The sequence below is a fragment of the Labeo rohita genome, chromosome 6 (assembly GCF_022985175.1).
Source record: "Labeo rohita strain BAU-BD-2019 chromosome 6, IGBB_LRoh.1.0, whole genome shotgun sequence".
In the NCBI taxonomy this organism is placed as follows: Eukaryota; Metazoa; Chordata; class Actinopteri; order Cypriniformes; family Cyprinidae; genus Labeo; species Labeo rohita.
Genome location: NC_066874.1, coordinates 6147616 through 6163230, shown reverse-complemented (window position 1 = coordinate 6163230; position 15615 = coordinate 6147616). Strand labels below are relative to the sequence as shown.

Sequence of the window (15615 nt, the reverse complement as noted above, 5' to 3'; positions counted from 1 at the left end):
GCTTCCTGATCACCTTCCAAGAGGAGTGAACATGGACTAATGTCTGCTTCAGTCTGTGAGGGGCTCTGTGTGGATACTGGAGCTGCTAAACACACAGCACCAGCAAAAGCCAGACCCAGAGATCAGCTGAAGTAGCAAAATAATGGGAAAAAATGGGACAGTGTGTAACTAAGCATAACAGAAGCAGGAACAGACTGGGACAGATTGTATAATGTGTAGGACAGGGACAAAAAAGACCAAGAAATCAAATAAGTCCAGTAGGTGGTGACAGAATGCAAATCACTTTAAACCAAAGGCAATAACTAAAGACAGTAACATCATATGATAGTTGGATAATGGCTGGTACAGTGGTCAAAGTACTGCAGGATGTAAACTAGCATAATGCATTTTTTAAAAAACTTAAAATGTGAAAAGGAACAAGAAATATAAATATAAAAATATAATAGAAATATAAAATATAAAAATATAGAAATATAATAGAAAATATAGAAATATAATAGAAATATTAAAAATATTTATAACTACTTCAATTTAATTAACCCAGTGCTTGCATCTGGCAAACTAAGTGGCCCAGAGTTAATTATTATTATTTATATATATATTGATAAATCTGTCAGTTATATCTTATTATGTCTTCTTAATCAGATTAAAATATATATATATGTTCATAATTTGTTACAAAAAGTTATTACATTTAATGTCTAATAAAATGCATACTAAAAAAAATTTAACAGAGACTCGCTTGCTGTCAGGATAAGCCTTTATGCAAAATGCAAATACTTGCATTACTTTATAACACTTATAGCTGTGCATATAACTGTAACTAAATATAACTAAATGTCTTAAACGCTTTAAACAGCTAATCTGTCAAAGCATCTGGCACTTAAACTATAGTTAAACTATAGTTTTCATGTGACATCACACTCTTATAGAAACCTACCTGGTAGACATAAAGTACTAAGACAGTGATGTTAGGCCTACAAGACTCAGTATAGTCAGTTTTGATGATGCATATATACAGGCAAACAAATGAGCACAGTGCTATGCAGAATTAAGGCAGTGCTATTAGATGTCCAAATCCTGTGAAACACATAAAATAAGCACTACAAAGTTACAAAACAACACAAAATATACATATAATTAATATTTAATAATGTGTATATTACGTATATAATAATTGATTAAACTTTCATGAAAACAAATGTATTTATTTGTTTGTTTCTTTTAATCTTTTCTTTCTATTTAATTCCTTTTGATTATAACGGAACTACTTCTTCACTACCTCTTATATTTTTACAAACACAGCAGTATTTCATTATAGACAATATTTTCTTAATGAATAAAGTGATCTATTGGTTAAGGATCTGTGTTGGTAACTTAAATGCTCTAGGTTTAATTTCTAGAAAGGCTCATTCATGAAATTTATATTATAGATATATTATATGGGCCTTCTACAGAATTGGTCCAAAGTCAGAGTTGGAAATGTCTTGGAAAAAATGTGGGTTTTTTTTCCCCCAAAATAATTGTATGTATGCAAATTGTATAATATCAAAGGTACACATTTCTAGTAACTGTGCAGTTAATTCTCATATTGTATTTTCAGAAAGTATTGGAATATTTGTCCTCTCTTCAAATTGGTCACTACCGAAACACAGTAATATATCATTTAATTACAAGGGTTATATTTACCTATTAAGATTTTGCTTACGTCTACATTGTAAATACATTTTTTTGCTATTTTATTAACATTACAGAAATAAATCAATAACTAATTTTGAACAATATTTCAAGTGTAATATATGAGATTTGTTGTATTTTGAATTAAATCTTTCTTTGTAAAAGGAAAAAAGTATGAGGGTTATGTGTTCCCTTATACAGAAACAATGATGACAGGTTTCAGGTAGAGACAATTTTAGATAGTTTTGAACCTAGCTCAAAGATACTGATCAGCACATGGTCAGCTAGCACAGTTGTACACATATAAAAACTAAATGTTATGGAATAACTCCCAAAAAGTGTGCTTAATTGCAGAAAAAATGTGTTTGATAGTGATGTTCCTTAAAGTTAAACACAGATTTTTCATAATTTTGAACACATTTACCTCAAAATGATGGGGATATCTACTCACCATGTAGATATGAGAGAGAATGACAGGAAAATTTCCTGATCATAAATCAGTTTCAACCAATAGACTTAAAACATACAGTGTTTCGGTAGTGACATGAAAATGCAGGACACATTTTTTTTTTTTACAGAAAGTTTCATAATTTACAAAAAAACAAAACAAAAAAAAAAACATTTTTTTGAACTTCACTTTTTAAAAGATTCAAAAAGATACTTTTAAAAACAACAATGGAAAAAAATACAACAGTTAATTCAATATCATTTTCATACATTACAATTTAGGGGTTAGGGTTCATGACAGCCACCTCCTAAATAAAAGTACCCAATAAATGATCATTTTATTTATATTAAGCTTACTAATACTTTAAATATTTTAAAATACCAGTAATGAAGTCCAGTGTCTCAGAGGGCAATTTCAAAGTCTTTTTTTAATCAAGGCTTAACTTTTCATTAATTTCAAAAGAATGCATAATTCTGGTTTGTTCCTTAAGTTATCACAAGAGATTGCACCAGAGCAGTGTTGAGTAAGTCCTTTGAGAGTTTGGGGAGACATTTACCTCAGTGTTCCAGTGGGGGGCATCAAGTGTCTCTCCCAGAAGCACGTGTGACCGGCACCGCTGGAATAATCGAGCTAAAACCGGTTCTTGCTCGTTGTTCTGTAGACTACGCATCTAGTACGTAGGAGTTACGCAAACAACGCACAACTTTCTCGCGCAAGCGTAACTCCAAACTCGCTGCTCACGCTCTCCGCGCAAGAATGTGATATTGAGATCTCTTGTGTAACGTACGCCTGCTGTTTCACCGCCAATTTGGTAGTATACGTTACATAAATTGCTTGAAACGAAAATACGCAGTTTTCTTTTGAGACAGGGGAAAACGGAACAACTGTATGTGAGGTAAGTTAAAGTTTATAGCCTGTGATGGAGTGAGCGGTGACTGTTAGCATGACCGGCTAACTGACAGAAATCAGCTGACGTGTGTTGCGCCACCTTATCTCCAATATTTTCCAGGGTGTTTATTGTCAGTTTTGTATTTTACGAAGAAAACAATATAGGATTAGTTGTTAACCGTTGCAGGATATTTGAAATGTAGAATGCTGAGCTAGAGCAAATAGCCCTAGCTTTTACTAAGTTTTGCTTCAGTGGTTCATTGACATTTCATTCTGCGGTATTCTGCGCATTTCTACATGTTTATGTGATATTTGTATAATTTTAAAAATTGAATTGTGGTTTTCTGTGTCTAAATGTGTTCTCGCTGTATGTACTGTTGACAGCTGTGTGCAAAGTGACAGAAAGAGCGAGAATCATGATGAAGATAAGTCCTCATTCACTCTTCCTCTTCGGTCCTTGAGACAGGTAAACATTAAATATAACTTAAATCTGTCTGACAGATTGTTTTTTTGAAGCTTTAATACACGACACAGAATACAGTTTTTCTTTATTGTGTGCTTGGTTTGTATAATGTTATTTAATCAGGTTGGGTGTTAAATAAATTTTCCCTTATGCAGTCTGGAATCAAAGTTTTGACGTGTCAGGCATCACAACGGCCATAGAGGAGATAAAAAGGAGGGAGTTGAGCTCTTCCTCTGTGCAAGCTTCATCATCATCTTCTCCATCTGCAATGGAGATTGCCCTGGTGAGTTTGTGCTAAGGCTGTGTGCTTTAATGTAGATTTGTTGAAGTTAAATGTGACCCTGGACCACAAAATCAGTCACAGGATAATTTTTTTTTTTGAAAGTGAGATTTAAATGATCTTTCCATTGATGTATGTTTGTTAGGACAGGACAATATTTGGCTGAGATACAACTATTTGAAAATCTGGAATCTGAGGGTGTAAAAAAAATCTAAATATTACTAATATTAAGTAGAATATAACTAAATAAACATTAGGTTTTGAAGTATTTATGGTAGGAAGTTTACAAAATATCTTCATGGGACATGATCCTTACTTAATATCCTAATGATTTTTGGCTGCAAATTTACCTGGCTGGTTTTGTTGTCCACGGTCACAAATGTGAAGTGCTGAATAACCAAAATGTCAGTATATCAGAATATACATTTAACTACTTAACCTGACTGAGTATTAAAAAGCATATTGAAATAACCTTAAAATTAATTCAGCACACTTTTTAATAGCCAGTCAGGTTAAGAAGTTCAATATCATGCTATTGTTATAAATTCTGCAATGCAGATCAATTGCAAAACATTAACAACAGCTTGAATGTAATGATTGACTGATATAACATATAAATCTACATAATATCAACATAAACCCTAATGCAATTCACTGATACCTGAAACATGCACAAGCTGCTCCAATGAAATAAACACTTATTCTACACAAAATCAATTCAGAATTCATTAAAATATTTGTAATGTGAATGTGCATGTTTAATTAAGAAAGCTGTATATTTTAACCAATGCAAAAACGTCCACATGTCTCATAGTCACCATCTAATGCTGATTGTCTCTAAATGACCAGATACACCTGCAGAATAATTGATTTGGCTGACATTTCAGTCAGTCACTAGTGAAGAAAAAAAATCATTTTTTATTATTTTTAATTTCTTATTTGTAATGAAAGTCTGAGGGAGTGTGTATATGTTTTGATGACACCGTTTTTCTCAGCACAAAACCAATTTTATGCACAGAAGGCATTTAAAGATCCAAAAAAAAATGTTTTTATTTGTTGTGCAGTCCGGCACAACAACAAGAACCTATGTTGGAATAATAGGATATGCATCCAATGTATGACCCACATTTCCTCTGTCACATCCACACGCGCTCACGCACATATACATATGCCTTCGGCAATTGCGTGACTCACACTGTGCTGAAAGCACTTGATCCGGTGGAGAAGAACACAAACGGGCGGACTAAAACCACAGATGTGCGTTTAGGTGCGATAAGGGGTGCAAAAAACCAGTGCTGAGATCGGCAAGCATGGGAGCTTGTGGATTAAGCCGTTGAATCTCCTGCTAATGGTTGGGAGGGGGTTAAAGAGAGATTTGTGGGCATTGTGTTTGAGAGGAGAGAGATGGGGGCTTACTCTGTCATGTGCTGTTAGCGGCAGCAGAAAGAGTGAGTGAGAGAGAGAGAGATGCAAGAGAAAAAGGACCCTCAGCCCAAATCTGCCAGCAGCCTGGGAAAGGTAGGGCAGATTAGTCAGTGGCTCACTGTATGTTTACTCTAGTGTGTGTTTTTGCACAGTTGTGTGTGCGTCTGTCCATCACTCGTGTCTTGCTGTTTTCATGCTTCTAAATGAATCTCAGCGCTGCAAGAAGCCTGTCGGCAGCGCTCGAGTCTTGATGTGCATGTCAGTGTGCGTGTGACGATGCTGACGGTGCCAGCGTGTGGTTGTGCATCTGTGTTGGATGCGATTTTCTATTTGAAGTGTGTTCATGTGTGTGTGGTCATGCACACTTACACAACCTGTAATTTTTTTCATTTGCATAAATGTTCATGCAAATGACACCGTGTAAGGTTTGGTGTCCATGCAGGGCACCAAATGTGGGATGGATATTCAGTGCGTGAGAATATCCTTTTATCTGCGGTGTCGGTGTTGGTCACTGTGGTATTTCGAGTGCTCTTGCAGTAAATGGTGACTGTTGTGTTGAGAAAATGAAGACAGTTTTTGTACCCAAGCCTGTTAAAGGGGGCATAACTTGCAAAACAGAATTTTTCGACTGTTTAGAAATGAAACTTTCACAGTGCAGAGCTCCCTTCCTAGTTCACCCAGAATGTTAATAAAAACTAAACTGCAAAAATTTTGTTTAGGAGTCATTGTTGACATCACATAAGCACATTAGCATCTGTTTCGTTGTTTCGGCCCTGTGAAATCTTTTATTTTATTTTTTTTTTTTTTTTCTGTGTCTGTTTTATTTTGTTTTATATTCATTTTATTTTCCAAAATTTTTTTTTTTTTTTTTTCTGATTTTCTTGTAATGGATTAATTACTTTTTAATAATCATAAAGCATGTCTTTATGACTATTAACTAGTGACTACTAGTTAACTAATGACTACTATAGGTTTTTTTATTATTATTTATTTGTGTTTATTTATTATTTTTTTTAGATCAAATGTTTAATTTATTATCTAAACTAAGAAAGACACAATCAGCCATACAGCAGTGAGTTTTCTACAAAATGTAAAAATAAATAAATAAATGAGTGCATGGAAAAAGTAAGTGATTAAAACACATCTGTATATGCCCAGATACACCTTTATGCAACTTACCCCTAACCTAAAACATGGAAAAAAGAGATGTAATGCATTACTGGAAGCCTTGGCCTTTGAGTTTTTGTTGTATTTGATTTTATTTGCGCAGCCATACATTTGATCAGTTACTCCAGAAATTGTCATATCCCATGATATTTTGTGTTAAACTGTAAATTCTAATTTTAAATTCTAGACTAATTTCCATGATTCTGTACAGGTTTTCCACATAGAAGAAGTCATTTGAATGCTTATTCAATATTCAGTGCTCCTTAATGAACAAGATTGTAATTTGTAGAAGTTAGGCAGTTATTAGACAGTTATTATTACTGTTTGAGTTGTTTTAAAATGTTGTCTTGTATAATTATCCAGATTAGAAGAGAGAGATTACTTTCATATAGACGTCAATCATGTTTGTAAATAAAAAATCATATCTGGAAATCTGTGTTAATGACCAGTCCTACTTGTTCAGAGATTACAGATTTCATATTTAAATGTACAGTAGCAAAAACAACCTACTGTACAAAGGGTCAGAGATGGGGTGAAAGGTGGTCATACAAGATCTAAACTGACTGTTTGTGGTGCAGCAAATGTGGACTAACATTATAAGTGGACTTAAAGGAAAATAAAACAAAATGGTAGAACAGTTCAATATGACCCCTTTAAAGTGCCGCCTGAATTGTATTCTCATAAACTGTAGTTTCATCATCTAATCTTTCTGTTCATCTCACAATCGTTTGACTTATCCTCTGCTGTCACCCCTCATTTTTTATCCATCCATTAATACTCTTCTCAAACTTTGGCTTTTGACTCCTCTTTCAGTCCTTGTTTTCTCAATTTCTGTCATTCTGGGTTTGTTCTCTCAGGCTCATCCTGCCCTGAAGGCCTTCATGTGCGGCTCTCTCAGCGGCACCTGCTCCACTCTGCTGTTCCAGCCGTTGGATCTGGTGAAGACCAGACTGCAGACCCTGCAAAACAACAGGCACCCAGGGTGAGACACCACCATTCGACATGCCTGCTGTGACCCTCGCTGACCATGTCTAGACATAAGCCTGCAGTTAGGCTGCTGTCCTTGTGCCCTGATCTTTGTCTAGTATTAGATGTCAGGGCTTAGTTTCAGGGCTTGATTGACAGATAATAAACATGTCCTGCATAGTTAATATGCATAATCATTTCTGTCATCCTTCTGATAAAAGACTATTTAGCATGTCATAGATTAAATCTATTTTAGTCTTTTCAAGGGAACCAACATTAGATAACCAAACAGATTACATAGACTTACATTTAAAGTGATAGTTCACAAAAAATGAAAATTACCCCAGCATCCTCGCCCTCCACACTTAGTTTTTTTTTAAAGAAACACTACACTATTTTTGAAAATCCAACAATTGCACAGCACCTGAAAGTGACCGGCACTAAGTTTGTGTAGTTGCAGAGTTGACGGCAGCGTAATATCATTGCGCCTGCTGCACCCATGGTACGGCAGAAAATTTCTTTAATTATTATGCCGGAATGAGAGTATAGTTCCTAGCCATATTGGTCTAGAAAATCACAACTTTTCATATTCCATCCATCTTAGTACGCAATGTAACTACAGAAGAGTCGAGTTTTAAATAGGAAAAATATCGAAACTGCTAACGGATGCTAACAGTCTAATCCGATTCAATGATCTATGATAAGCTATGCTAAAAGTACTACCACCAGACCTGGAGATCGGCTGAATGGATTCAAAAACAGTAAAACTCGTTTGTTTAACTCTAGGGGAGTTGGAAAATGAGCCTATTTTCAAAAATAGTGGAGTGTTCCTTTAAAGTAATCCGCTATTGCCCTTTTCATTTTTAAATGACTTAATTCCTAAATTTCCTGCATTTCTAATTTGCATGACTGATAATGCAAGTGCAGGTAGGCAGACACCGAAAGAGTGTGTGCTCATGTGTGCTCACAGTTGCGGCAACTGTGAGGTTTTAGCCTGTATTATTTTGGCTAGATGCGTGTTGAATGTCATTGTATATGGCTGTGTTTATATAACTGTGTCCTCTCTGTATGCTGTGTGGGAGTGCTCTGTTATTAAACTGTCTGCCTCTTTGAGCTTTGCAGAGAATAACATGTTACCCATGTCAAATTATGCATCCTTATGTGCTCAGCATTCCATCTAAACAGAAAGATTTTTGGCTCCTTCTGTCTGTTTTCGCCTTTCTTTCTCTCTCTGCCCATGTCTGTCATGACCATTTCTATTTCTGTCTTCGTCTTTCAGAGCTCCTAAAGTGGGGATGATTACGGTCTTTTTCAACGTGATCCGCACAGAGAAACTGCTTGGCCTGTGGAAGGGGGTTTCACCGGTGAGTCAAGTGTATTGGCTGAAGTGTCCATTTCCTTTGGTCACCGCTCACTGTTTGATCTCACAACAGCATCAGTGTTCTGATCTCAAACATAAGTCCAATTCCTCATTTAATTGTAACTGTAGACCGCATATATAATGTAGCACAAACAAAAATGAGTCCTGTAAGGAATATTATTACATATTGTGTAGATTAAAAGTAAAAATTCTTTGACAACAGCTTTGTTTTTGTTTTTTGTGTTTTTTTTAGTGATGCAAACATTTAAATTGCACATAAAGGAGTTTTTATGTCAACTTTAAAAAAAAAATCATGTTTCTACTCCAATTTGATGTTAAATATAAAAATGTAAAGGGTGACCGTAATAAAATCATTTCAGATTGCAGCAAACATAGGTGAAGTAAAAATATAATGAATATGCAATATAGTGCATATATTTAGCAAAATTCTTCTCTGTGGAATTTTGTTTTAGTTAACTATAGAGTTTTTGGTTTTTGATTACTAAATATTAATTTAACCATTAAAAATTCAGAAATGTTAAAATGGAAATGAGCAGAATTCAGGAAAATTAAAAAGGAAACAGAATTTCGAACTAAAATAAAACAGAATTTGGGAAAAAAATTTAAAAACGAAATTCATAGGGCTCTACGTTTTTTTTTTTTTTTGTTTTTTTTTTCTTACACGTTACAATTAAAAAATGTAATTTGTTAAAATGCTAATAAAGTGTTAAATTGCATTAGTGTCAATTTAATTAGACATACGTTTTGATTACAAATTTTAAAAGTCTATAAAATTTTATCATTTAAAAGTCCAGAAATGTTAAAACAGAAAAAATGGAATCCAAGAAAATTAAAATGGAAAAATACAGAATTTGGGGAAAAAAAGTATGTTTGGGAAAAAAGTAAAACTAATTACACAGGGCCCTACATATTTTTTACATGCTGTTTTATTGATGTCTTTCTGCGGTTGAAACATTGGTTAAACGATTACATGAGACATGACACATTTCAGTAAGTAGTTTGTTTCAAAATACCTTCAGATGCTCATACATGTTTATTTTGTGCTACAACTAGTAGTAAAAGTAAGAGATGATTGGTTCATCTCCATGCTGCCGCTTGAACTGAACTGGTTGCCAAAATTTCAGTGCATCACGATTTTTTTATTTTTTCTATGTCATAGTTTCACTGTTCATCTGTCTCACTATTTATCTCTCTTTGTCCCTACAGTCGTTCATGCGCTGTATCCCTGGTGTAGGGATCTACTTCAGCACATTTTATTCGCTGAAGCAGCACTTCTTCCAGGATAGGTCTCCAAGCGCTGGGGAGGCGGTTTTGCTTGGGGCGGGAGCTCGTTGTGTGGCAGGTGTGGCCATGCTGCCCTTCACAGTCATTAAGACTCGTTTTGAGGTGAGGATTATTACTGAGCTCTGACACTGTATGCACATTGAAAACACATGTTTTCTACTGTATCTGTGTGTTTATTCACTGTTGCATGTTTTATTGCAGAGTGGGCGGTACAATTACATAAGCGTGGCTGGTGCTCTTAAAAGTGTGTGTCAGAACGAAGGCCCCAGGGCTCTTTACTCTGGGCTCACAGCAACTTTGCTCAGAGACGCCCCGTTCTCTGGCATCTATGTCATGTTCTACAGCCAGGCCAAAAAGGCTTTGCCACAGGGTGAGCTTCTGATCAGTCATGATTGTGATGTAATCTGGGGATATAGCATTGTTTAATAATGTCTACTCTCTCTCACTCACGCAGAAATCAGCTCGTCCTCTTTTGTCCCACTGGTTAATTTTGGCTGTGGTGTGGTGGCTGGTATTTTGGCTTCTCTAGCCACTCAACCAGCAGATGTGATTAAAACCCACATGCAAGTGAGCCCAGCGTTGTATCCCAAGACCAGCGATGCTATACACCACGTTTATGCTGTAAGCATCATGGGATAAACATCTGTTGACCTTTAGTGATCTATGAAAATCTGTTTATATATAAAATGTACATGTAAATCAAAAGTCACCCAGTTGCCTGAAATACACTACCATTTAAAAGTTTGGGCTCAGTACAGTTTTCTGAAAGTAGTTAATACTTTTATTCAGGAAGGATGCATTAAATTAATTTAAAAGGCTTTATTCATCAAAGAAACCTGAAAGTATGTGAAGTATCACAGTTTCCACAAAAAAAATGTTTTAAACCATTTTTAACATTGATAATAAAAAAAGGTATTTAAGCAGCAAATCAGATTATTAGAATGATTTCTGAAGGATCATGTGACACTAAAGCCTGGAATAATGATGCTGAAAATTCAGCTTTCTATCACAGGAATAAATTACATTTAAAACTGCATTCAAATAGAAAACAATTATTTTAAACTGTAATATTATTTCACAATATTACTGATTTTACTGTATTTTTGATAAAATAAATGTAGCGTTTGTGAGCATAAAAAACGTGATCTGTTGAACAGTAGTGTACGGTATTTATTTATAAATGTTTCTAGCCTTGTGCATATTGTGCAGAAAATGTATGTCATAAATCTTTGCTCAAAATTCTCTTTACGCTACCAGTCAAACGTTTTTGAACCATAAGATTTTTAATGCTTTTTTTTTTTAAAGAAGTCTCTTCTGCTTACCAAGGCTGCATTTATTTGATCCAAAGTACAGCAAAAACAGTCAAATATTTCTACTTTTTAAAATAACAGTTTTCTATTTTAATATATTTTAATTTATTTAATTATTTATTTATTTATTTTATTTATTCCTTTGATTTCAAAGCTGAATTTTTAGCATCATTACTCCAGTCACATGATCCTTCAGAAATCATTCTAATATTCTGATTTGCTGTTAAAAAAAAAAATTTTATTGTTATTATGATCATTGTGTTGAAAACAGCTGAGTAGAATTTTTGTCAGTTTTGTTTGATGAATAGAAAGTTCAGAAGAACAGCATTTATCTGAAATAGAAATCTTTCGTAACATTATGAATGTCCAAAAAAACCCCAAAAAATTATCCAAGCTTTTATGAGGTATAAAGTTACAAAAGCTTTTAATTTCAGATAAATGCTGATCTTTGGGTCCTGAAAAAAATGTACTCAATTGTTTTAAATGTTGATAATAATAATAAAATTTTAATATAATTTAAAATATAATTTATTCCTGTGATGGAAAGCTGAATTTTTAGCATCATTACTCCAGTCTTCATTTTGTCACATGATCCTTCCTGGAAAAAAAAAGTATCACAGGTTACAAAAAATATTAAGCAGCACAGTTGTTTCCAACATTGATCATAAATTAGCATATTACAATGATTTTTGAAGGATCATGTGACACTGGAGACTGGAGGAATGATACTGAAAATGTAGCTTTGATCACAGGAATAAATTACATTTTAAAATATATTTAAATAGAAAACAGTTATTTCAAATTTTAACTGTTTTTGCTGTACTTTGGATCAAATAAATGCAGACTTTTGCCTGGTAGTGTATCTAGAGTGACTTCTGTGGATGTAACTGAAAGATAACTCATAATATCATATTCTTTCATGTTTCCACTTTTCATTATCTAGTCAAATGCTCAAAGATAAACCCAACGTCATTTTCGTCTAAATTTTCAGTTTCAAACTTCACTGTCACATTACAGAAGTCAAATGTTTCTGAATGTTTTGTATTTTGTAAAAATCTGTTTTTAAGCACACTTTGTGTACCTTATGTGTAAACTTCATACTGTGTTTAAGATTCTTAAATCACATTTTCGTTAGTAGATTAAACTCAGTTACATAATTTTAATTCTTTTTTTCTGTCTCTCCAATTTTAGAAGCATGGCTTGAGCGGGTTCTTTCGAGGAGCAGTTCCTCGTTCTCTGAGGAGAACCCTTATGGCTGCCATGGCCTGGACTGTGTACGAGCAGCTGATGGCACGCATGGGCCTGAAGTCCTAAAGACACCCAACGCACTTTATGTGTGGACTTCATTCTGTGTGTGTCCGTTGCAGGAGCGTGTGCTTTTGGTGAAAATATGGCATTCTGTTATCCTTGAAGGCTTGATTAAAAACAAAAGCAGCTGGTGTTGGCTGAGGTACCGGTAATAGCGGGTTTGCGTGTGAGAGTGTCTGTTTGTGTTAGTGTTTTCAGGTGCAGTGAGTCGTTACCCCGTGACACCTCTGACAGTGACATTCCTAAATTGCCACATTGTGAGTTTGTCTGCCTTGTCGACGCCTGCATATTGAGAGAGCGATACGTACTGAGGAATACCAATGAGAGACTGCTGAATCATGTGCCGTCAGCTCACAAGAAACACTCCTTTCACAGGAAGAAAATCCCCCTTTTGGCAACTAACCGTCGATACCACATGTCTCACCCACCTTTGCAGGGTTTTCATAAACACACAATTCAGTGGACTCCAGTGTCTAAGATAGTTCTTAAGCCTAGTCCTCTGAGTTAAATCCTGTTTAGTCAAAGATGAGGCTTAGTGGGTGTCCAAGAGACATGTTGACATAATACTCCAGTGCTCCGACAATCAGACCGAATTACTCTAGGGCTGACAACACATGACTGTCTCACCAACATGCTCCGTTCCGACTATAATTGCGCGTCTTTATGCGGTGATTTGTGCCGTTCTACTGATTTCCTGTGCTGTATGACTGGACGTATTTTTCAGTGCATTCCAGTACACTGGGTTTTCTTATTTTCTTGAACACTCACTCCTAGGCACAGACAAAGCCAGGATTTGGATTGAATGAGACTTTGATTTAGACCTGGAGAAACGTAATATTTATTAAAGAAACAGGGGAGAACAAGTGTTGTAATCGTTTCTGAGAAAATAATGTTTGAAGTGGAACGTATCACTGAGAAATTACAATACTTAATTTATCGTGTTTGCAAACGTGTTGCCGGATCATTTTGACTGACATTTTGTCGTATTGACGTTTTGTGTAAAACCGCTGTAAGACGCTATCGGTGATGCTTGGTGTGAGCACAACAGTGTAATGTTACAAAAAACAGAAGTCTGACAAAAACATGTGGTTCTTGACCCTTTAGAATTTGTAGATAAAATGAAGCCCATGAGAACCATTACGATTTTTGGCATTGTGACGTTATTTTCATTCCTGGCACATATATATATATATATATATATATATATATATATATACCAGTCAAAGTATTCAAGCAGTAGGATTTTTAATGTGTTTTTTTCTCTTCTGCTCACCAGGCCTGCATTTATTTGATCTAAATGCAGCAAAATTCTGTTTGATTATATTTTACGATGTAATTTATTTCTGTGATTTCATAGCTGAATTTCCTTCTGAAATCATTCTAATATTCTGGTTTGCTGTTCAAGAAACATTTATTGTTATTATCATCAATATTTAAAACAGTTGAGTTATATATATATATATATATATATATATATATATATATTATATATATATATATATATATTTATATTTATATATATATATATATATATATATATATATATATATATATATATAATTTTTATTTTTTTTGGAAAATAAATTAACTTTTATTTAGAAGGAATGCTTTAAATTGATCAAAAGTGATGATGAAGACATTTTATAATGTTACAAAAGATTTCTATTTCAGATGAATGCTTTTCTTCTGAACTTTCTATTCATCAAAGAAACCTGAAAAAAATTCTACTCAGCTGTTTTCAACAGTCATAATAAATATTAACCTTTTTTTGCGCAGCAAATCAGAATATTGATTTCTGAAGAATCAGTGTGACTGGAGTAATTATGCTAAAAATTTAAATCACAGGAATAAATTGCGTTTTGAAATATATTCAAATAAAAAGCAGTTATTTTAAATAGCAAAAATATTTCAATTTTACTGTTTTTGCTGTACCTTGGATCAAATAAATGCAGGCTTTGTGAGCAGAAGAGACTTCTTTAAAAAACATTAAAAACTTACTGTTCAAAAACTTGTGACTTGCAATGTTACATTTTATTTATATGTATTTATATTATATTTATATACTTAATTTTAACATCATGGTAGTCTTTGCAGATTTGCAAATTACAGTAATTTGTACCATAAAACCATTGATAATAATGGGAGAAAAATTCAGGGATGCATTACAAAAATGGGAATTTATGGGAAATATGTAATTTGTTTTGCAAATAATGTCACAATGCAAAATCTTGATGGATTTGAAATAGATTTTGATTTATTTATGCCAAATTTAATTTCTTTCTTTCTTTTTTTTCTTTTCAAATTCTGTGGGTTAATATCAAATGGACATGTTTTTATGAAATTCACTCCATAAACCTTTGGGTTTTTTGTTCTCTTGATTGTCTTGGTGATAGTACTTTGCCATTTGCCACTTTATATATTTTGAGGGTTCGTACTGTACGTCCACTGGTCAGCGTCGATCCCATTTAATTTAAATGTTTTGATCGTACGACAGGAAACATTACCATATTACATCAAATGACCATTTAAATTCAGGAATTTGTTATACTCATGTAATTATAATTTAATTTAGTTTGCTAAATTCAATTCAATTAACAAATTGATTTGAATGGTCTTGATTTAAATTAGATTGGCTTCTTCCTGACACAGCAAGACTATCTGCTGCATGCTTCAGTGTAAAACCCATAATATGATTTATGGAGTATTTATGTGGAGCCAAGTGATACACTAGTTTTATATCATTTAAGAGGGTTTATAAGTTTCGATCGCACTGCACACTACATGCATATAGTTTGTGAAGCACTTTAAATTTGGTGAAGTTGACTGCATTTAAACTGAATCTGGGTGGTGTGTGTGTGTATGTGTGTGTTGGTCACATGTAAGCCATTGTGCTTTGTGCTGTACTGTGGAGATACTCTTTGCCTTCACACAATCAGTATCGTCTCTTCAGCATTTCTTATTGCCATTATTGTTGATATTTTGTCTGTATGTGAGAATATTTGCACATGCAAATGTCGT

General features: G+C 34.1%; 1 protein-coding gene across 2 annotated transcripts; it reads left to right on the top strand.

Annotated features, from left to right (window-relative positions):
- Nucleotides 1–2811: 2811 nt before the first annotated feature.
- On the top strand, nt 2812–13813 carry slc25a38b (solute carrier family 25 member 38b). 2 transcript variants are annotated; one of them, XM_051113320.1, is made up of 10 exons: nt 2812–3020; nt 3398–3479; nt 3632–3759; nt 5191–5274; nt 7206–7330; nt 8594–8678; nt 9902–10081; nt 10181–10349; nt 10434–10600; nt 12481–13813. In XM_051113320.1, exons 4-10 carry the CDS (start codon nt 5224–5226, stop codon nt 12601–12603), a joined length of 900 nt encoding a protein of 299 aa, XP_050969277.1. In that variant the 5' UTR covers nt 2812–3020; nt 3398–3479; nt 3632–3759; nt 5191–5223; the 3' UTR covers nt 12604–13813. The 2 variants fall into 2 exon arrangements, with proteins under 2 accessions (XP_050969277.1, XP_050969278.1); XM_051113321.1 differs by lacking the exon at nt 5191–5274 and having other exon boundaries at nt 2814–3020.
- The last annotated feature ends 1802 nt before the right edge of the window (nt 13814–15615 follow it).

Coding starts and splice junctions, on each gene's coding strand:
- slc25a38b (XM_051113320.1), top strand. CDS start 5,224: ATGCAAGAGAAAAAGGACCCTCAGCCCAAATCTGCCAGCAGCCTGGGA. Junction 10,082..10,180: donor TCATTAAGACTCGTTTTGAG/GTGAGGATTATT, acceptor GTTTTATTGCAG/AGTGGGCGGTACAATTACAT. Junction 10,601..12,480: donor CTATACACCACGTTTATGCT/GTAAGCATCATG, acceptor CTCCAATTTTAG/AAGCATGGCTTGAGCGGGTT.